General features: G+C 39.3%; 2 protein-coding genes and 1 pseudogene across 4 annotated transcripts; 2 read left to right on the forward strand and 1 right to left on the reverse strand.

Moving 5' to 3' along the window:
• The first annotated feature begins 1260 nt into the window (after positions 1 to 1260).
• LOC307085603 (uncharacterized protein) lies at positions 1261 to 4461 on the forward strand. The gene is made up of 4 exons (XM_079750458.1): positions 1261 to 1889; positions 2597 to 2890; positions 3092 to 3187; positions 3725 to 4461. Exons 2-4 carry the CDS (start codon positions 2689 to 2691, stop codon positions 3940 to 3942), a joined length of 516 nt encoding a protein of 171 aa, XP_079606584.1. The 5' UTR covers positions 1261 to 1889; positions 2597 to 2688; the 3' UTR covers positions 3943 to 4461.
• A 3083-nt stretch (positions 4462 to 7544) lies between these two features.
• On the forward strand, positions 7545 to 10883 carry LOC307085601 (uncharacterized protein). 2 transcript variants are annotated; one of them, XM_079750454.1, is made up of 4 exons: positions 7545 to 8124; positions 8946 to 9239; positions 9441 to 9557; positions 10074 to 10883. In XM_079750454.1, the coding sequence occupies exons 2-4, from the start codon at positions 9038 to 9040 to the stop codon at positions 10289 to 10291; spliced, it is 537 nt and encodes a 178-aa protein (XP_079606580.1). In that variant the 5' UTR covers positions 7545 to 8124; positions 8946 to 9037; the 3' UTR covers positions 10292 to 10883. The 2 variants fall into 2 exon arrangements, with proteins under 2 accessions (XP_079606580.1, XP_079606581.1); XM_079750455.1 differs by having other exon boundaries at positions 8950 to 9239.
• A 6481-nt stretch (positions 10884 to 17364) lies between these two features.
• On the reverse strand, positions 17365 to 19152 carry LOC307085616 (annotated as a pseudogene). Its single transcript has 5 exons — positions 19122 to 19152; positions 18936 to 18995; positions 18544 to 18661; positions 18226 to 18426; positions 17365 to 17672 (listed from the first exon to the last, which is right to left on the reverse strand). The product of its transcript is annotated as an uncharacterized misc_RNA (transcript).
• Positions 19153 to 22936: the final 3784 nt, after the last annotated feature.

Here is a 22936-nt window from a genome sequence, read left to right on the forward strand (position 1 = left end):
ATGATATATATATATATATATTTTGGAATTCGATTTTTGGATTTATAGCCCCTTTCCTGTTGCTAGTATATGTGTTTAGGATACTTCTGAATAGATTATTAATTAACTTTATGTAAACTCTACAATAATCGGTGTGGTTTTAATTTCCAGTACACAATCAAGCATGCTCTTCTCTCACCACAGATCAGAGTCTTTCCATTTCCAGCGATACCTCGGTCGTCAAGGAGACGACCATGCTGCTGTTTTGATTGACAGCTCCTCATCAGTGCTGGGGAACAGGATGTGGTGCTCTGAGATGTTTGTGGTCTGTAGCCGGTGGAGGTTGAGCTGATGGAGGAAACAGATTCAGGCCTCCGCTAATACAGAGAACCTGAGCTCATCTGAACCCCGACAAAGACACAATCACACACACGCACGCACACACTAACTTCACTGCTGCTGGAGGAATGAATCAATGACAGATATGTGGTTATATTTAACTTCAGCTACAGGTTCAAACACATTCATATGAAATATGCCTCTTCTACATTTATTCACATGTCAATCCTAACTCTTTGCTGCCATTGGTCCTCTGGCTCAGAATCATGTGACACACAGACCCCACGCCATAGGTTCCACTGAGCTGTCGCTTAAAAGCAGCCCTCCCACTCCACCCTAGGGGACGGTGGGCTGGCATTGAGGACCTATTTGAGGCCACCCTGGTTCACCCTGGTCTCAGTGGCAGCCCCTCTCCTCAGCTTCGCCTACAGACCAGATGCCTCTACTCTCTAGGGCTGCCTGGAGCTCACTGTGTTTAGGTGACCATTTCTCACAATTTCTCACCACACAACCGGTTTTGTCCACCCCAGAACACGGATGCTCATCCATGTGTTCTTGTCCCTACAGCGGTGGTTGCCATGGCAGCAGAGCTGACTCAGGACCAGGTGTCATGGACAAGGAGAGAAGGGGAAGCCGTCTCCTTCAGATGTACAAACACTGACCAGTGTAATACCTATATCTACTGGTACCAGAAGAAAGAGAGGAAAACATTCACCGTGATTCTTGACATCACCAAGAGTAATGGTGCTCTTGATAAAAGTTACAACCATCCTCAGAAGGATGATTTCTCCTCAGTATTCAAAGAGAACAGCTGGGAGTTGTCGCTTCAGAAGGTGAAAGCTTCCCATTCTGCCACCTACTACTGTTCCTGTCAGATTAGTGGTGTCACACATTGAGATGTTCTCCTTCCTGCCTGTACAAAAACTCTGGTGATCACATGATGCAGCCGGTGATGTCTCATTGGCTGTTCAATCTACAGACAGGCGCTAATTTAAACTGGACATGAACATTAAGATCTGGATCAATCACTGTTCCCTGATAGATCACAGCCTGGACCTTATTGTCTGTAATTTAGGCTTCAATCCAAGCCTTGATCTCTCCTTGCTACTGTCTACAGACAGGCATCTGGAGGCTCTAATGGAAGTGGACAACTTTAGGCTCAAACCTCATGAAACATCAATCTAGTAAAATACTGAGCTCTGTGGTAATGAAGCACTCTCTGGAAGATCTTACATTGTTGTCTTCCATGGAAAGGAACAAGTCTTCAGTTGTTATTAAAGCCTACGATGAAGAGAGACGAAGACCTTGGAGTCACTTCTACTGAACGCAAGGAGACATCAAGTCTCCTGGTTTACTCTGCAGCCTCTTACAAAGCCCTCCTCTCAGGACAAGATCATTCATCCCCACGCCTCCCTGGTGGTGGTGCTGATCATCTGTAGGGGATCGATGTGATCAGCAAGTTATTGATCAGCGCTGACGGCATCACAGGCGGTGAGCAGAGGTTTATGATACAGGATATTTTACTGTGGATATCTGGATCTTTGGTCGCGGCACCACCCTGGTTGTTACAGGTAAGATCACTGCTTCATGGTTTCACTGGCTTTGTGTTTCATTTTATGTTGGGGAGAATATGAGTGTATTAATATTTCCAGTTGGTTGTTTGACCTCTTTGAGTTGTGCTGGAGAAGTCAGTGTTGTCTGAAGATTCAATTGTATATTATGGTAGTAAAAGGCAACATTAATTCATTCAGCAGTTTGCCAACATCAATTAAAGCCTCCTTTAAGTAGAATCTGCTTCTATTCTATTCTATTCTATTCTATTCTATTCTATTATGTACATTTCTAATCTTGTGTTGTAAGGTAAAAGTAATAATGATATTGATTGAAATATATATATTTGTATCTATGTTTATTATGGAAAATGCACATGGTATGTATATTAGGCTTGATATTTGAATCAGATGTATTGTACGTATAACATAGTTATGTATGTTAATATATATTATTTATTTTTCGATTGCAAATGTAGTTTCTTTGACTACTTTCAATTATTTTAATTATCATCAATCAATCTTTATAAAATTAATTATAGCAATTATTAAAATAATAATTTTACAAAAATTATGAAGTGATTGCCTCACTTCATATTGTTTTCATAATTATTTATTCCGTAGCATATTTCGTAATATGTAATATAATAATTCTGCTAATATTTCCACCATTTTGACACCATTTGACTTGTGTTCTGTCTCTTGATTGGTTCTTCTGTTAAACTCAGACAGGCCAGTGGAGCGGCCCAAAGTCAGCGTCTACCCAGCGACGGGAGCTGATTTAAAGGGCCGGCGCTCCCTGCTGTGTGTAGCCAGAGACATGGTCCCTGAGGAGGTCCGGGTGTCCTGGGGGAGGAAAGGGGGGGGCGGAGGGCAGGGGAAGGACTGGGAGCAGCTGGAGCTCAGAGAACCGACATACGCTGCCAGCATCCTGGTTATTGATCCGGGAGAATACCTCAGAGATCCATACATCTGTAGAGTTGAGCATGAGACCGGTCTACAGGTGGAGGAGATCCCGGCAGGTAATAAAGAACTACAACCCCTACACAACCAGCTTGTTGTCTATCACCAACCCCACTGGCTATCACCTGGGACATGTAGTCTCAGTCATACTAACCTCACTGGCTATCACCTGGTTCATATAGTCTTAAACTAACCCCACTGGCTTTACCTGGAACATGGTGTCTATCACTAACCCACTAATGCTGACCCACCTCCAACAGAAATTACCTTGACGTCAGAAGGCCCCGGAATGACAGAGGTTACCTTAGCGACGGCAGTTACTACGGACCCCCGGCGTCAAGGGAGACCCAGAGAAGGTACTTCAGATGAAACACACCGTCAGATCAGCTGCAATAACTCTGAACTGCTGTAGGAATCTCAAGTGGTTTCTGGATAAGCAGTGTGGTATTTCATCAAGAATACATTAAAGTATGAATGTATATACCAGCATCATGTAATAAACCAGTATAAGCTATTATAAACCATTGCAACCAGTGTAAAACAGTATGGAGTGTACAAGCCATTATAAACCAGTATAAACCAGTATGGCATATAAACCAGTCTAGACCGCTATGGTGCGTGTAAACCTGTATAGAAAGGTATAGACCACTATGGATTGTTTAGGGTTTTATTGGTTAACCCTTACCAGTAAAAAATTGTTTTTTTAAACTGCAAAAACTAGTATAGATCGCCATGGTGTGCACATTTAACTATGGCCAGTATAAACATTACGTTACTTATTAACCTGCAGTCACCAGTATACACCACTATGATGCATATAAACAAGTATAGGCCTCTATGGTGCATATGGACCAGTATAAACCAGTATTGGCTGTGTGTTGGTGGGGTCCCAGAGTCCTTCCAGGTGCTGTCCAGAGCCAGGCTGGCGTCTGTGCTCTACACAGTGATGGTGGTGAAGAGTGTGCTCTGCTGCTGTGGCCTGGCTCTCCTGCTCCTCCACATCAACAAGACCAGCAGGACGCCCAGCCGACCCACACAGAACCAGCACCACCACAGCCCTGGACCGAGGCTGCTGTCCCCCAGAACCAGCACCACCACAGCCCTGGACTGACGCTGCTGTCCCCCAGACCCACCTCGTACAACCATAAGAGGTCATCATGTCATCGTGTCACCATGTCATCATGTCACCATGTCACCATGTCACCATGTCATCGTGTCACCATGTCATCATGTTATTCATTTCTACTCTCCACGTTCTTCTGCTCTTTTCTCTCCACTGTTCGGACCAGAAAACTTCATGAGTGTTTTACAGTTCTCTGTTGCTTGTTTCTTAGTGTGTACTGTCGCCCATGTATCATCTAACACACTCCCTTCATTTAAACAGGCCCTCAAAACCCACCTTTCCAAGATCGCTTGTAACACATAACCTCCCTCCCTTCTCTACCCTCCCTCCTTTTAGTCTTTTATACCTATTTCTCTATTTTAGATACCTATTTTTACCCTATTTTATCTTTTTACTTAAATACGTTATTATTAAATGTTTTTATTCTGTGTTCACTCTGTTAAGCGACTTTGAGTATTTATAAAAGCACTGAGCTGAATGTATTGGTATTATTATTATTATGTAAGAACATGCATTTAAAATAATAAAAAACTCAAATGTAACATTAGCTGGTTATCTATCAATGGAGTTCTATTCATAAGGTGAATTATTTTATTTTAAAGGAGCGTATTTTATGGATCTTTCGGAACAACGATTCTGAACAAAACCTTTAGATGAACTAAGACCATTAAATAACTCCACTAAGTATGCTTCAAGCCACATTGGAAATCAATTTTAACTTTGCTCTAGTGTAAAGTTAACTTTGAATTAGAATGTAATCTGCTACTTTCTAGACGTTTATAAGTCTAGCGTTCGCTCAGGGTGTTAAAGATCAAGGTGCGATGAAATTGGATTTTCCCCAAAATTGGACGTCTTCATTGGCGAGCAAAACACATTTCATTCCTTAATAAACCCCCTCAATGCTTGAAAAGCTCAAATCTGCAGACAGACAAAATGAAAAAGCTTTGCACCATATCAACTGATTGACTGCCTTAGTAGTTCTGAAATAGTAAGGTAGGTTTACTGTAGTTCTAAATATTTGTTTAGTTCTGAAGGAGCACCTTATTGAATTTATTGTGGTTGTGAAGGAATTCTTTGTAGTTCGGGTGTAGTTTATTCTAGTATATTTAGGTAATTTAAGGTAATTAAAAGAGTATCGAAAAATGATAAAGTTAGTGTTTCTTTATTATTTACACCAGGGGATGCAGAAAATGGCTGCCCATGATATTTATACAACCAACCTGTCACAGTTTCAACAGCTGTTTATCTTTGTGTAGTTTTTGTTTCTTTCTCCTGATATCCAGTTATTCTTTTCCTTCCCAGTTATCGTTTTCTTCCACCAGTGCTAATTTGTTGATAGTGTCCTCATGTGTATTCAAGCCCTCTGTTTTTTATGCATTTGTCTCGAGGTCCTGTCCTGTAGCTAAACCAGTCTAATAAGTGTCCTAGTGAATTATTATACTTTTGTTTGATTCCAATCATTATTTTTGATAAATCTGCAGTTTCTGCAGAGATTAAGATGATTTTGGTTTAACCTTCTCAACCTGAGTTTGAGTCTCCTTTTTAGTTTAAAACCTGATCTTTAAGTTACACTGCCAACAAATATCACATACCATGTTTATTTATGTAAGCTACTAAATATGGCAGGAAAATGGACAAAAAGATGTGCAAAGCAGTGCAGTGTGGTGCCCAGGTGGCTCACCGAGTAGAGTGAGTGACATGTAAGACTCAGCCCTAACCGCAGCGACGCGGGTTCGATTCCTGCGCGTGGCCCTTTGCTGCATGTCACCACTCTCTCTTCCTGTCTATCTCACTTTATCATACAGCATACAAATAAATCTTTAAAAAAATCAATAAATGCTCAGTAAAAAAAAATCTTTATCTTGGTACATAAGTAGATCGATTGGAATCTTAAGCATCGCTTTGCTGTTGTTGCTAGTCTATTATTTTCGTTTAATTTGGAATTTTATGTAATTGAATAGACTTATTTAAAAAGTAAAGTGTTAGTGGATACAGTTTCCAATTCAGAATACATTTCATGGTGTGTATCTAATTGTTATGTATGAATTTGTCTTTATATTTATAGATTTATTCAATATCATTTCGAATAAAAAAAAAAATTCATCCATGTATATTCAATTTTCCGGGTGAATTTTAATATGAAAACTAATAGCCAATATTTAGCTGATTCCTATGAAACAAATTCAATGATTTATATCCTTTTATTTCTTTGAATATTGTAAATATTGTGGGCATGATATATATATATATTTTGGAATTCGATTTTTGGATTCATAGCCCTTTTCCTGTTGCATATATGTGTGTTTAGGATACTTCTGAATAGATTATTAATTAACTATGTAAACTCTACAATAATCGATGTGGTTTTAATTTGCAGTACACCATCAAGCATGCTCTTCTCTCACCACAGATCAGAGTCTTTCCATTTCCACCGATACCTCGGTCGTCAAGGGGACGACCATGCTGCTGTTTTGATTGACAGCTCCTCATCAGTGCTGGGGAACAGGATGTGGTGCTCTGAGATGTTTGTGGTCTGTAGCTGGTGGAGGTTTAGCTGATGGAGGAAACAGATTCAGGTCTCCGCTAATACAGTGAAACTGAACTCATCTGATGCCCAACAAAGACACAATCACACACACGCACGCACACACACCAACTTCACTGCTGCTGGAGGAATGAATCAACGGCAGATATGTGGTTATATTTAACTTCAGCTACATGTTCAAACACATTCATCTGAAATATGCCTCTTCTACATTTACTCACATGTGAATCCTGACTCTTTGCTGCCATTGGTCCTCTGGCTCAGAATCATGTGACACACAGAGACACGCCATTGGTTCCACTGAGCTGTCGCTCAAAAGCAGCCCTCCCACTCCAGCCCAGGGGACGGTGGGCTGCATTGAGGACCTATTTGAGGCCCTCCTGGTTCACCCTTGTCTCAGTGGCAACCCCTCTCCTCAGCTTCTCCTACAGACCAGATGCCTCTACTCTCTAGGGCTGCCTGGAGCTCCCTGTGTTTAGGTGACAGTTTCCCACCAATCACAACTCACCACACATCAGGTTTCATCAACCCCAGAACACAGATGCTCATCCATGTGCTCTTGTCCCTACAGCGGTGGTTGCCATGGCAGCAGAGCTGACTCAGGACCAGATGTCGTCGACCAGGAGAGAAGGGGATGCCGTCTCCTTCAGATGTACAAACACTGACCAGTGTTATTATATCTTCTGGTACCAGAAGAAAGAGAGCGAAACATTCACCCTGATTCTTCGAATTGAGAAGAGTAATGGTTATCTTGAAAAAGGATACAACCATCTTCAGAAGGATGATTTCTCATCAGTCTTCAAAGAGAAAAGCTGGGAGTTGTCGCTTCAGAAGGTGAAAGCGTCCCATTCTGCCACCTACTACTGTTCCTGTTGGATTAGTGGTGTCACACAGTGTGACGTTCTCCTTCCTGCCCGTACAAAAACTCTGGTGATCACATGACCCAGCAGGTCATGTCTCATTGGCTGTTCAATCTACATTCGGGTGCTAATGTAAACTGGACATGAGTGAGAAGATCTGAATCAATCTCTGTTTCACAGTTAGATCACAGCCTGGACCTTAATGTCTGTATTTTAGGCTTCAATCCAAGCCTTGATCTCTCCGATACTGTGCAGAGTTAATATCATCACTGAATGGTTGTTGTTAAGGGTGAGGTGGATCAAGCTAAAGAGTAACAGACAGACATCTTGAGGCTCTAATGGAAGTTAAAGACTTCATGCTCACACCTCAAGAAACAAGAATCTAGTTAAATACTGAGCTCTGTGGTAGTGACGCATTCTGTTGAAGATCTTACATTGTCATATTCCTTGAGAAGGAACGAGACTCCAGTGATTATTAAAGCCTATGAAATGGGAAGAAGACCTTGGAGACATTTCTAAGGAGTACTGACATAAACTCTGCTGATTTGTTCTGCAGCCATTTACAAAGCCCTCCTCTCAGGACAAAAACATTCATCCCCGAGTCTCCCTTGTAGTGGTGCTGATCATCTGTACGGGATCGATGTGATCAGCAAGTTATTGATCTGCGCAGACGGCATCACAGGTGGTGAGCAGAGGTTTATGATACAGGATATTTCACTGTGGATATCCTAACCTTTGGTCGCGGCACCACCCTGGTTGTTACAGGTAAGATCACTTCTTCATGGTTTCTCCGTCTTTGTGTTTCATTTCATGTTGCGGAGAATATGAGTGTATCAATATTTCCAGTTGGTTGTGTTTGACCTCTTTGAGTTGTGCTGGAGAAGTCAGTGTTGTCTGAAGATTCATGTTCTGTGTGTTCAGCTTAAAAAATCACTAATGCTATTAATAAACTATGCCTCAGTAAATTATCATTATGAATTATCATTATGGGGACAAAAATCGGCACATGACAATTTTTTAACCAATATTAAAATTGTAATATAATGCTAATAAAAGCCAACATTAATTTAGTCAGCAGTCTGCCAACATAAATGAAAGCCTCCTTTTAAGTAGGATCTGTTTCTATTCTATTCTATTATGTACATTTCTAATCTTCAAAACAATTATTACTTCACAAAGTAGAAATTATAATGATATTGTATCTTTATATGTTTATTATGGAAAATGCACATGGTATGTATATTGGGCTTGATATGTAAATCAGATATATTGTATGTATAACATAGTTATACATGTAAATATTTAGTATTCTATTTTTTTTTGATCGCTAATGTAGTTTCTTTGACTACTTAAAATGATTTTAATTATCATGTTTAAAATCTTTAAAATATTAATTATAGTAATTATAAAAATAATAATTTTACAAAAATTATGAAGTGATTGCCTCCCTTCATATTGTTTTCAGAATTATTTAATTCTTAACGTATTTTGTAATATTTAATATAACAATACTGCTAATATTTCCACGGTTTTGACACCATGTGACTTGTGTTCTGTCTCTTGATTGGTTCTTCTGTTAAACTCAGACAGGCCAGTGGAGCGGCCCAAAGTGAGCGTCTACCCAGCGACGGGAGCTGATTTAAAGGGCCGGCGCTCCCTGCTGTGTGTAGCCAGAGACATGGTCCCTGAGGAGGTCCGGGTGTCCTGGAGGAGGAAAGGGGGGGGCGAAGGGCAGGGGAAGGACTGGGAGCAGCTGGAGCTCAGAGGACCGACATACGCTGCCAGCATCCTGGTTATTGATCCGGGAGAAACCCTCAGAGATCCATACACCTGTAGAGTTGAGCATGAGAGCGGTCTGCAGGAGGAGGACATCCCAGCAGGTGATGAAGAACTACAACCCCTACACAACCAGCTTGTTGTCTATCACTAACCCCACTGGCTATCACCTTGGACATGTAGTCTCAGTCATACTAACCCCACTGGCTATCACCTGGGACATATAGTCTTAAACTAACCCCACTGGCTTTACCTGGAACATGGTGTCTATCACCAACCCACTAATGCTGACCCACCTCCAACAGAAATTACCTTGACGTCAGAAGGCCCCGGAATGACAGAGGTTACCGTAGCGACGGCAGTTACTACGGACCCCCGGCGTCCAGGGAGACCCAGAGAAGGTCCTTCAGATGAAACACACCGTAAGATCAGCTGCAATAACTCTGAACTGCTGTAGGAATCTCAAGTGGTTTCTGGATTAGCAGTGTGGCATTTCATCAAGAATACATTATAGTATTAATGTATATACCAGCATCATGTTTAAACCAGTATAAGCTATTATAAACCATTACAACCAGTGTAAAACAGTATGGAGTGTACAAGCCATTATAAACCAGTATAAACCAGTATGGCATATAAACCAGTCTAGACCTCTATGGTGCGTGCAAACCGGTATAGAAAGTATAGACCATTATGGTGTGTTTAGGGTTTTACTGGTTAACCCTTACCAGTAAAAAATTGTTTTTTCAAACTGCAAAAACTAGTATAGACCGCCATGGTGTGCACATATAACTATAGGCCAGTATAAACCATTACGTTACATATTAACCAGCAGTCACCAGTATACACCACTATGATGCATATAAATCAGTATAGGCCTCTATGGTGCATATGGACCAGTATAAGCCAGTATGGGCTGTGTGTTGGTGGGGTCCCAGAGTCCTTCCAGGTGCTGTCCAGAGCCAGGCTGGCGTCTGTGCTCTACACAGTGATGGTGGTGAAGAGTGTGCTCTGCTGCTGTGGCCTGGCTCTCCTGCTCCTCCACACCAACAAGACCAGCAGGACGCCCAGCCGGCCCACACAGAACCAGCACCACCACAGCCCTGGACCGACGCTGCTGTCCCCCAGAACCAGCACCACCACAGCCCTGGACTGACGCTGCTGTCCCCCAGACCCACCTCGTACAACCATAAGAGGTCATCATGTCACCATGTCACCATGTCACCATGTCACCATGTCATCATGTCTTCATGTCACCATGTCATCATGTCACCATGTCATCATGTCACCATGCCATCATGTCATCATGTCACCATGCCATCATGTCACCATGTCACCATGTCATCATGTCATCATGTCACCATGTCATCATGTGACCATGTCATCATGTTATTCATTTCTACTCTCCACGTTCTTCTGCTCTTTTCCCTCCACTGTTCGGACCAGAAAACTTCATGAGTGTTTTACGGTTCTCTGTTGCTTGTTTCTTAGTGTGTACTGTCGCCCATGTATCATCTAACACACTCCCTTCATTTAAACAGGCCCTCAAAACCCACCTTTCCAAGATCGCTTGTAACACATAACCTCCCTCCCTTCTCTACCCTCCCTCCTTTTAGTCTTTTATACCTATTTCTCTATTGTAGATACCTATTTTTACCCTATTTTATCTTTTTACTTAAATACGTTATCATTAAATGTTTTTATTCTGTGTTCACTCTGTTAAGCGACTTTGAGTATTTATAAAAGCACTGAGCTGAATGTATTGGTTTTATTATTATTATGCAAGAACATGCATTTAAAATAATAAAAAACTCAAATGTAACATTAGCTGGTTATCTATCAATGGAGTTCTATTCATAAGGTGAATTATTTTATTTTAAAGGAGCGTATTTTAAGGATCTTTCGGAACAACGATTCTGAACAAAACCTTTAGATGAACTAAGACCATTAAATAACTCCACTAAGTATGCTTCAAGCCACATTGGAAATCAATTTTAACTTTGTTCTAGTGTAAAGTTAACTTTGAACTAGAATGTAATCTGCTACTTTCTAGACGTTTATAAGTCTAGTGTACGCTCAGGGTGTTAAAGTTCAAGGTGCGATTTAATTTGATGTCCCCAAAAATTGGACGTCTTCATAGGTGAGCAACAAATTTCCTTTCTTAATAAACCCCCTCAGTGCTTGAAAAGCTCAATTCGGCCGAATAACATGATGAAAAAGCTTTGCACCATGTCAACTGATTGATTGCCTTTGTAGTTCCGAAAGAGTTAGGTAGGTTTACTGTAGTTTTAAATGTTTTTATTGTAGTTCTGAAGGAGCACCATTTTGTGATTCTGAATGAGTTTACTGTAAATCAGAAGTAGTTTATTGTAATTCTAAAATATTTTGTTGTAGTTCTGAGGGGCACCTTATTGACAATAAAGTAGAAGTGTTTCTTTATTATTAACACCGGGGTTATTCAGGAAATGGCTGCCCACGATAATTATAATCCAACCTGTCACAGTTTCAATTGTTGTTTGTCTTTGTGTAGTTTTTGTTTCTTCCTCCAGATGTCCTCAGCTATTCTTTTCCTTCCCATCCTTATCGTTGATTTTCTTCCACCTGTGTTGATTTGTTAATTCTGTCCTCATTTGTATTCAAGCCCTCCGTTTGTTACCCATTTGTCTGAAGGTCCTGTCCTGTAGCTAAGCAAGTCTAGTAAGTGTCCTAGTGAATGATTTAACTTTTGTTTGATGGCAATCATTACTTTTGATAGACCTGCAGAGATTAAGATCATTTTGGTTTAACCTTCTCAACCACAGTTTGAGTCTCCTTTTGAGTCTGAAACCTGATTTTATACAGACAACAAATATCACAGCCCATATTTATTTATGGACTAAATATTGTAAAGAAAGTGGCAGAAATGTGTTCAATTCTCCCAATGTTCCAGTAACTGAAAATATAAAAGATAAAAATTAGAGAAAAGAGAAAATGATGTGTAAAACTGCGCATTGGGGCTCACTGGGTAGAGCGCGTAACATTGAGGGGCCAGTCCTCACCGCAGCGCCCCGGGTCGATTATTATTATTTTTTAAATTATTATTATATAAGAACATGCATTTTAAATAATAAAACTCTCAAATGTAACATAAGCTGGTTGTCTATCAATGGAGTTGGACTCATGAGGTGAATTATGTTATTTTATAGAAGCGTATTTGCTTAATCTTTGAGTCAGTCTGGATGGCTCATGGTCTTCTGTTGGAACATGTGTGGTTGAACAGGTATTGAAGGAACATTATAGAACTTTAGGATAGTTTAACTATAAGAATGAACATGACAACGATTCTGAATAAAACCTTTAGATGAACATCAACTCCACCAAGTATGCTTCAAGCCACAATGGAAATTGATTTTAACTTTCCTCGAGTGTAAGATTAACTTTGAACTACAATTTAACCGGCTAGTTTCTAGACGTTTATAAGTCTAGCGCTCGCTCAGGGTGTTAAAGATCAAGGTGAAAAAAACATTGCATTTCCCCAAAATTGGACGTCTTCATTGGCGAGCAAAACACATTTCATTCCTTAATAAACCCCTCAATGCTTGAAAAGCTCAAATCTGCAGACTGACATAATGAAAAAGCTTTGCACCATATCAACTGATTGACTGCCTTAGTACTTCTGAACGAGTAAGGTAGGTTTACTGTAGTTCTAAATATTTATTTAGTTCTGAAGGAGCACCTTATTGAATTTATTGTGGTTGTGTAGCAATTCTTTGTAGTTCGGGTGTAGTTTATTCTAGTATATTTAGGTAATTTAAGGTAATTAAAAGAATATCAAAAAATGATAAAGTTAGTGTTTCTTTATTATTTACACCAGGGGATGCAGAAAATGGCTGCCCATGATATTTATACAACCAACCTGTCACAGTTTCAACAGTTGTTTATCTTTTTGTAGTTTTTGTTTCTTTCTCCTGATATCCAGTTATTCTTTTCCTTCCCAATAATCGTTTTCTTCCACCAGTGTTAATTTGTTAATAGTGTCCTCATGTGTATTTAAGCCCTCTGTTTTTTATGCATTTGTCTCAAGGTCCTGTCCTGTAGCTAAACCATTCTAATAAGTGTCCTAGTGAATTGTTATACTTTTGTTTGATTCCAATCATTATTTTTGATAAATCTGCAGTTTCTGCAGAGATTAAGATGATTTTGGGTTAACCTTCTCAACCTGAGTTTGAGTCTCCTTTTTAGTTTAAAACCTGATCTTTAAGTTACACTGCCAACAAATATCACATACCATGTTTATTTATGTAAGCTACTAAATATTGCAAGGAAAGGGACAAAAAGATGTGTAAAGCTGTGCAGTGGGGCGCCCAGTTGGCTCACCGGGTACAGCGCGTGACATTTAAGACTCAGCCCTAACGCAGCGACGCGGGTTCGATTGCTGCACGTGGTGCTTTGCTGCATGTCCCCGCTCTCTCTTCCAGTCTTTATCATAAAGCATACAAATAAATCTTTAAAAAAATCAATAAATGCGCAATAAAAAAAAAATCATTATCTTGGTACATAAGTAGATGGATTGAAATCTTAAGCATCGCTTTGCTGTTGTTGTTAGGCTATTATTTTGGTTTAATTTGGAATTTTATGTAATTGAATAGACTTATTTAAAAAGTAAAGTGTTAGTGAATACAGTTTCAAATTCAGAATACATTTCATGGTGTGTATCTAATTGTTATGTATGAATTTGTCTTTATATTTATAGATTTAATCAATAACATTTCCAATAAAAAAAAAATTTCATCTCTGTATATTAAATTTTTTCGGGTGAATTTTAATATGAAAACTAAAAGCCAATATTTAGCTGATTCCTATGAAAAAAATTCAATGATTTCTATCCTTTTATTTCTCTGAATATTGTAAATATTTTGGGCATGATATATATATATATATATTTTGGAATTCGATTTTTGGATTTATAGCCCCTTTCCTGTTGCTAGTATATGTGTTTAGGATACTTCTGAATAGATTATTAATTAACTTTATGTAAACTCTACAATAATCGGTGTGGTTTTAATTTGCAGTACACAATCAAGCATGCTCTTCTCTCACCACAGATCAGAGTCTTTCCATTTCCACCGATACCTCGGTCGTCAAGGAGACGACCATGCTGCTGTTTTGATTGACAGCTCCTCATCAGTGCTGGGGAACAGGATGTGGTGCTCTGAGATGTTTGTGGTCTGTAGCCGGTGGAGGTTGAGCTGATGGAGGAAACAGATTCAGGTCTCCGCTAATACAGAGAACCTGAGCTCATCTGAACCCCGACAAAGACACAATCACACGCCCGCACACAAACATACACCAAATTCACTGCTGCTGGAGGAATGAATCAACGGCAGATATGTGGTTATATTTAACTTCAGTTACAGGTTCAAACACATTCATCTGAAATATGCCTCTTCTACATTTATTCACATGTCAATCCTGACTCTTTGCTGCCATTGGTCCTCTGGCTCAGAATCATGTGACACACAGACCCCACGCCATTGGTTCCACTGAGCTGTCGCTCAAAAGCAGCCCTCCCACTCCAGCCCAGGGGACGGTGGGCTGCGTTGAGGACCTATTTGAGGCCCCCCTGGTTCACCCTGGTCTCAGTGGCAGCCCCTCTCCTCAGCTTCTCCTACAGACCAGATGCTTCTACTCTCTAGGGCTGCCTGGAGCTCCCTGTGTTTAGGTGACAGTTGCCCACCAATCACAACTCACCACACATCGGGTTTCGTCCATCCCAGAACACGGATGCTCATCCATGTGCTCTTGTCCCTACAGCGGTGGTTGCCATGGCAGCAGAGCTGAATCAGGACCAGGTGTCGTCGACCAGGAAAGAAGGGGAAGCCGTCTCCTTCAGATGTACAAACACTGACCGGTGTGGTACCTATTTCTATTGGTACCAGAAGAAAGAGAGGGAAACATTCACCATGATTCTTCTAATTGAAAAGAGTAGTGGTAAAGTTCACAAAGGATACAACCATCCTCAGGAAGATGATTTCTCATCAGTCTTCAAAGAGAACAGCTGGGAGTTGTCGCTTCAGAAAGTGAAAGCGTCCCATTCGGCCACCTACTACTGTTCCTGTTGGATTAGTGGTGTCACACAGTGAGACGTTCTCCTTCCTGCCTGTACAAAAACTCTGGTGATCACATGACCCATCAGGTTATGTCCTATTGGCTCTTTAATCTACATTAAGGCTTCCACGGTAACAGACGGAAGGTCTGTAGACAATCATTGATCTATCAGTAAGATTAAAGTCTGGATCTTACTGTCTCTATTTTAGGCTTCAATCCAACCCTTGATCTCTCCTTGCTACTGTGCTGAGTTAATACAATCACTGAACTGGTTGTTGGTTTGGGTGAGATGGATCAAACTAAAGAGTAACAAACAGACATCTGGAGGCTCTAATGGAAGGGGACGACTTTAGGCTCAGACCTCAAGAAACAACAATCAAGTAAAATACTGAGCTCTGTGGTAATGAAGCACTCTCTGGAAGATCTTACATTTCCATCCTTCATGGGAAGGAACAAGTCTTCAGTTGTTATTAAAGCCTACGATGAAGAGAGAAGACCTTGGAGTCATTTCTAATGAACAAAAGTATTGACATCAAGTCTCCTGATTTACTCTGCAGCCTCTTACAAAGCCCTCCTCTCAGGACAAGAACATTCATCCCCACTCCTCCCTGGTGGTGGAGACTGATCATCTATAGGGGATCGATGTGATCAGCAGGTTATTGATCAGCGCTGACGGCATCACAGGCAGTGAGAAGAGGTTCAATAATACATTTTGCATTATACTAATAAAATGATTATATTAATCCAGCAGCTGGCCAAAATCAAATGAATCCTCCTTATGAAGTTCAAGTAGAATTTGTTTATATTGTAGATATCTCATCTTCCTGCTTCAACACAATTATAATTCCACAAATTAGAAATAATAATGATGTAATAATAATAATAGTGATTGATGTAGTATTTTAAAGCCTGTATTTTCATATATTCATATATGTTTTATATGGAAATTGCACATGGCATGTATATTAGGCTAGACATGTTAATCATATATATTGTATGTATAACGTTATATATGTTAATATGGTAACACTTTATATTAAGGTACACCTATTAACCATTAATTAGTTGCTTATTAGCATGCAAATTAGTAACATATTGGCTCTTCATTAGTCATTATTAAGTACTTATTAATGCCTTATTCTGCATGGCCTTATTATACAACCAGTAAGCCATTAACTAAGAGTTTTCCCTCAATAACCTCCGAATTATTGCTTATTAGCAGTACGTAAGGAAGTTGTAGCATATGAATTATGATCTCAATATGCTTTGCTTAGTATGGACTTTATAAGGTGGTAGTACCACAAGAATAGTTATTCTCCCTTAATAACACTTAATAAATATGGTCTGTTCTTACATAAAAAATACACAAAACTACAAGTGTTAATAGTGTCCAAATAACTCTAAATTAAGTCTTTGTTACTTAGAATATGTTCCCCATACTAAAGTGACATCTTGATCATTACTAATTCACTAGTAATTGAACACTTATTAACCAACACATGTTCCCTAATCTAAAGTTGCCTCCTTTTTACACTTAGTTAATATATTATAGCACATAACTACTGCAATGAACAAGCGATGGGTTACACCTTTGAAAAAAATGGATCTATCTATAGGTTCCCTCTCATTCAGTGGTAGAAAAACAAAGACAGCACAAGTACAAATACCTCATTTATTAAACCACTGGTTCAGGTTTTCCCAAGGCTGACAACAAATACTGCCTGAAAATTCAAACACTGAAAAGTATCAATGTTTATAAACATGTCATACAATATGGTATCAAATGTATAAGCAGGTCATACTGTATGATAATACAGGTACTCTATTGTTGAACATCTGTGTGATCCTTTAACCAAAATCTGCCTGCTTAAAAAAAACTCTAAAAAATATAAAACCTGCACAGCTCAACATGAACTTGCTCTTCATCAGCTAAACTACACTTGTCAAAGCTTAGAACAAATGTACTGAACTGTACAAACATTGCACTTTCACAGCCTAAACTTGCTCTATAATTACTGCATCAGGTGATTTATTTCCCCTGTGCACTAACAAGGATATAACTAAATCTGCACAGGTTAATATTTCACGTTTCCAATACAATACAACCGATCTTTAACTGAACAAAGCAGATCACTTAAGTCTTTAATATTTCATCAACAAGGGGAGGAGTTGGCCTTTGGCCTTCATGTCCTCTATAATGCTCTTCTTCTCAGGGGTAATGTGCGTTGCACACCTCTTAGCAAAGGACTGCAGGGTCTCAGTTGCAGGATCATACTTCAGGGTCTTGAAGGTTTCAGGATCCACAATGCTGAGCTCTGCAATTGCAGCAGTCATCTTGATGGTTCCCCGGTCCACGCCATTGATTCTGAAGGCTTCAGTCATGGTGCGGACTTTGCTTAAGCTTTTCAAGACTTTTTTATATCTGCTGATAACCTCAGCTGGTCCTTTTGCTGAAAAATATATAAAACAAAAACAAAAGAACACGAGAAATGAGCACAAACAACGGCTTAAGGTCAGCTGAAATTGCTCAAACCGGTCACTTCTCTTTTGATAAAAGTATGAAGCATATTCTAGGAATGGGACAATCTGCTCATCTACTGATATGATTACATGCACAATATGTGGTTCAGAATTCAATACAAAAATGATACTCTAAGATCTGTTTAGTTGGTAAGTCTTACCGTTCAGAATTATGTTTACTTCTGAGAGACAAATCTTTCTAGCAATACATTTGATGTTGAATAATAATTAGTGTGAATGCTGCAAAATAAAATGAAGCTTTATTCTTGATGAAAGCCACATTTTTTACTTTAGACATTTAATTTTTATTTATCATCAAATTCCTAGTATATTCAGACTCTAGAACTGAAGATCTGTATTTTTGCCTCATAATTACTTCAGAACATATATTTTTAACAGCTCTTCCAATGCTTTTATTAATAATTACTTTTCATGACCACTTGTTGCTAACAGGGCAGGTGGTTCAAGTTATGCCATTCTTACCTCTCACATGAGCTTTTCCAAGCACAGCCACAGTTGCAGATGCAGGTGGCTGTGTCCAACGTTTCTTCCGTCTTTGGATGACAACATCACTGTCCGAGGACTCACTGATGTTTGGAGAAGATGGGGGAATGACGTCATCTTCATCCATGTTACCATCGTCATCCTCGTCGTCGTCCTCCAAAGTAAATACTTTTGGTTGAGCTTTGATCAAATAGGAGGATAGATGAGACAAAGATCAGATTGTTATGAAGACATATCACACCTTTCATTACAATTACATTACATTTTGCAGATACAAGTTGCTCCCAAATCACTCACATGATTTCTTCTTTCCCATGATTTGCTCACGCAAGAAATTGCGCTCTCTCAAGATCCTTTATTATTTTTTCTTGCCATTGGATCCTTGCTTCTAGGAACTCCACTTTGGAGATTGATCCTTAAAAACAAAAATGAGAGCAGGATACAAAAAATATTATGATTTGACAGTATTGAGTGAGTGAGTGAGTGAGTGAGTGAGAGAGAAAGAGAGAATGACATGCATGTAACAAAGGTAGTGGACCAGATATGGTGTGTGCGGCTGCCTCAACTTGATTTGTAAGCACATGTATACTGACAAAATCTGCCAACAACTTTAATCTTAGGCAGGAAAAATCCCTAGCAAAAAATGAAACTCTGCTAAGATACACTGCTAGAAAATGAGAAATCATTACCTGATCCAATGCTGCTTATGCTGCTGCGACTTGGAGCAGAGCTTCCTTCAACTTCAGGACCTACAGTATGGCATAGGTACAACAAAATCAACATATGAATAGAGGACTTTCAATGTTTAAACACATTTGGACAAGCTAATTATTTAGGTATTAAAGTTACTTGAAAGTTGACAAAGAAAAATTTACCATCCAAATCATTTTTGGTCACCTCTGTCATCGAGTCATTTTTAGGGACTTTTAGGGACATTTTCTTCTTGGCCTTAGGCTGTAAAAATATAAATAAATTCATGTCACTATAACCGGCAAAATGTAACTTAAATAATCTACACAAGATTCAAAAGCTCTTCTTGTTCGAATGACTGCATAGTGCATAATTTATTTTTCATTACAAAATATGGTTCATACTAAAGCATTACATATGCACCTACATTCACATTTTATGTTAATGTTACAGTTTCTTTCCTAATATTCACCCAGCTCACGTGCACACTCACGCACTCAACTAGCTTAACGTTACATTAGCTAATTAGCCTACACACTGCAGATAAATAGGAGGGTTTACTACTCTTTAACTATGTAAACGGCCCGAGGACGGGCGTTATGATGTGCTTACAAAACTCAGGGGGAGTTTCAATTAACAGGCTAGCGCTTAACTTACCATTTTTGTTACACGAATTTCCCTCTTCACTCTCCAAACTGTGAACGAAACGGCAAATACCCACCTCCTCCGAATCTTTGACGTGACTGGTGGCTCCCTTTGGATGATTGGATGAGGATGTCACATGACAGCATAGTAACAGTCAATGATTGGATGAGAGCAACGGCGAACACGGCTACGGATTGGTAGATTGTTATGTCAATTACTGTAATGGCACTTCGCGCCATTCTTTGATGCAGGACTGCGAGACTGTTTACACATTTAGACATCAAAGAAGACGGGTGCGCGGGGCAATATTATGAGCTTTGAATCTAATATTATTCCATAGGTATATGTTTAACAAATATGTTGTTGGGTTACGAGTTTTTGAGTCGAATACATTTTAGACGGTGCCCCAAGGAAAACTACAAGTTCACCAGATGGTTAATGAAAGAAGGCCTACTTCGAAAATGGATGAAATGCCCCTCTTGCTCTCATGTTATGAAGTTGAAACGGTCCTACGGCAAAAAGGAGGCAGCATGGTGAGTAGAACAACTAGACATGTGCCTTATTTATTAATTCTTTCTTTGTGTGTAAGCATAGGGGAGTGTGCAGCATGCAGCCATCCAATTATATCTGCTAGAATTCAGTGGCAAATCCTATATTTTACGACAATTTTTTTAATACAGAAGTTATGAGTGGGGTACACACAAAATATGCTAAGTCACATCTAGACAGTCACAATACAAATCACACACACAGCTGCAAATTTTAATTTTTAAGTAAGCTACTGTTTATTTGGTAGAGATAGGGGCGTTAATGTTTCCACAAAGTTCTATATGTGTACAAAATCTGAAATGAAAAATGCCTTTTTACCAATTTTAGATCACATTCCTGGTCCATATATAAGAATATAAGAATGAACATTCCATATTGTTCACCTATTTAACAATACATGCCACCAATCAGCTTGACTTTAAACTTGTACATGCACAGGGATTAATTGATTGATATCACCCTTTTCATGCTGCGTGGCACGTAAGCACAAGTGGTGACAAGTAGAGTAGAGTAGACACAGCTAAATTTACTCAAATGTCCCAATTTAAGGTGTAACAGTTGTAGATATTACTTGTCAAGTAGGCCTAGAAATGGGACTGTTCTGTTGTGCTTTGAGATTGCATGGGGGGAGGGAATCACAAGGACTACTACCTTGTTCAATCCCAATCTTAGCTGTTTCAACACTTATACATAAACATCTATGTCCCCCTCTCCATCTTCATTTATGTTACATTTTTATTAAGTGAAATCAGCACAGTATCATAGGTTTTTATTTTGTTACATTAACCTTTGGATTTAATCATCAGGACATGCCGAGATTCCTGTCACAAAGGGAAAACGGTGTCGAGGTCCATCCGAAGTGGCTCAATGTTTGAGAATTCTCACATTCGACTGCATACGTGGATGCATTACATCTACAGGTGCGTGGTTTTACATTGTATAATAACAAAAGCCATCAAAGACAAACTCGGACCATATTGTTTTCTTTGAATGTTCTCACTATACTGTTGGTTGGGATGGGTCCTATAAGAGCCAATGCTTACGAGACATGAGTTTATACATTATATGGGAAGAATTCTGAACATTGGTCGAATTTATCAACTATGTGTAATTGTATAAGTACTGGGTTGTGAAGAGTCCAATGTAGTACAAAGTTCTTGTGGATTTTTAGGTTTTAGGTGGTTCCCGGAAATTGTCTCAAAATAACTTAATTCATTGGCGAGAAAAAAAACCACACAAGTTCAAAAGAACTTAACTTTTCTAAACAGACACTTCACTGTGCTAATTTACTCAGTATCCATTTTTTCGGTTGTTTCTTAAAACTCTTCAAAGATACAGCAGATTTAATTTGTTTTGGGATTTTATTCCATTCCTCCCCTCATACAGGGAATGTTCTTCACCCTACTTTGCTTTTGAGATTTGTTGTTTCCGGTTAAATACACTCTTGTATTCAGGCTATGAGTATCTGCTGTGTCTGCAAGTGGGACTGCAAATGAGAAATTATGGTTATAATTATGACAACTTAAGAAATTGGTTTTAACCCCCCACTTCTAAATTGTGTCATTGAAATATTTATCTGGTTGATCTATTACAGATTCGCCCAAGGCCTTCGACTGAGACAAGTGGACATGCTGCAGGAAGGAATTACTCGGAGTTCTGCAACTCTGAGTAAACTTGCAGACAAGCTGCGGAGAGTTTGCAAATCAGGAATGAAAAGAATGAGAAGAAGAGGCAAGCAGACTGTTGGACAAAGAGCAGAGATTGTTATGATAGATGAAAGCAAATTTGGCCATAAAAGAAAGGTATGAAAGTTACTTAAACAATTATGAGTATTACTTTGATGCCAAATACATGATTTTGTGTCTAAAAACATGTATTCGATGTTGGTTAAGTCTGAGCTAAACTCAGCTACTGAAAGTAGAGACAATACATACATTTAAAACCTGTTTTTGCCTGAGGTGCTTGGAGGTGTATCTGCTGTATCTCGAGAAGTAACTACTGCATTATGAAATAAGATACATTGTAGTTCATTGATGCAATAGAGGGGAATGTCAGTTTTAAGAAACCACATTATTCCTACACCCCAGAACAGTTCAATATTTGTAAACATGCACCACTACTCCAAAGCTAGAGAGAACTTTTGAATTTTTGACTTATGATTTATTCTCTCCCATTTCCCACCATTATTGCAGAATCATTGTATTGTGAGTGCCATTGTCCTCATTTTGAAATATTTGCTCTTGTGAATTTCAGTAGAACAGAGGACGGGCAAGCAACAGGAGTTCCTGGGTGTTCGGAATGCTAGGGATTAAGAATGACAGGAGGAGACCCATTCTTAAGATTGTGCATCACCGTTCAGTCAGGCATCTCTTGCCTCTAATAAAGAAGTATGTTCGTCGTGGAAGCTCTGTCATTTCAGATGGGTGGAGGTCTTACAGCCGTCTTCAGGATGAAGGGTACAATCACCTGACTATCAACCATCAAGATTTTTTTGTCGACCCTGTTACAGGTGCACATACACAAAACCTGGAGAGATTTTGGGTTATTTGCAAGTCAACTATCTGGAGACAAAGAGGGAACCGCACACAAAAACTGTTGAGGGATCACTTAGATGTAATTGAGTGGACTTATTGGCGTGGAAAACATCACAATAACGGAACACTTGGAATGCTTTTGCATGACATTAGGAAAAAATATCCAGTATGAAACCTGTCTGAAATGTAGATGCAGATATCAAGTTGATATTTATACTACCAGTCAAAAGTTTCGACACACTAAATGTACTGTTACCTCTGAGAAAAATACT

This window comes from Pollachius pollachius (assembly GCF_949987615.1).
Source record: "Pollachius pollachius genome assembly, chromosome: 14".
Classification (NCBI taxonomy): Eukaryota; Metazoa; Chordata; class Actinopteri; order Gadiformes; family Gadidae; genus Pollachius; species Pollachius pollachius.

Bases quoted from the DNA above. Each gene is read 5' to 3' on its own strand.
- LOC307085601 (XM_079750454.1), top strand. From the start codon at position 9,038: ATGGTCCCTGAGGAGGTCCGGGTGTCCTGGAGGAGGAAAGGGGGGGGC. The intron at 9,240-9,440 runs GTGATGAAGAAC...CACCTCCAACAG, and splicing joins GGAGGAGGACATCCCAGCAG to AAATTACCTTGACGTCAGAA. The intron at 9,558-10,073 runs GTAAGATCAGCT...GTGGGGTCCCAG, and splicing joins TCCTTCAGATGAAACACACC to AGTCCTTCCAGGTGCTGTCC.
- LOC307085603 (XM_079750458.1), top strand. From the start codon at position 2,689: ATGGTCCCTGAGGAGGTCCGGGTGTCCTGGGGGAGGAAAGGGGGGGGC. The intron at 2,891-3,091 runs GTAATAAAGAAC...CACCTCCAACAG, and splicing joins GGTGGAGGAGATCCCGGCAG to AAATTACCTTGACGTCAGAA. The intron at 3,188-3,724 runs GTACTTCAGATG...GTGGGGTCCCAG, and splicing joins TCAAGGGAGACCCAGAGAAG to AGTCCTTCCAGGTGCTGTCC.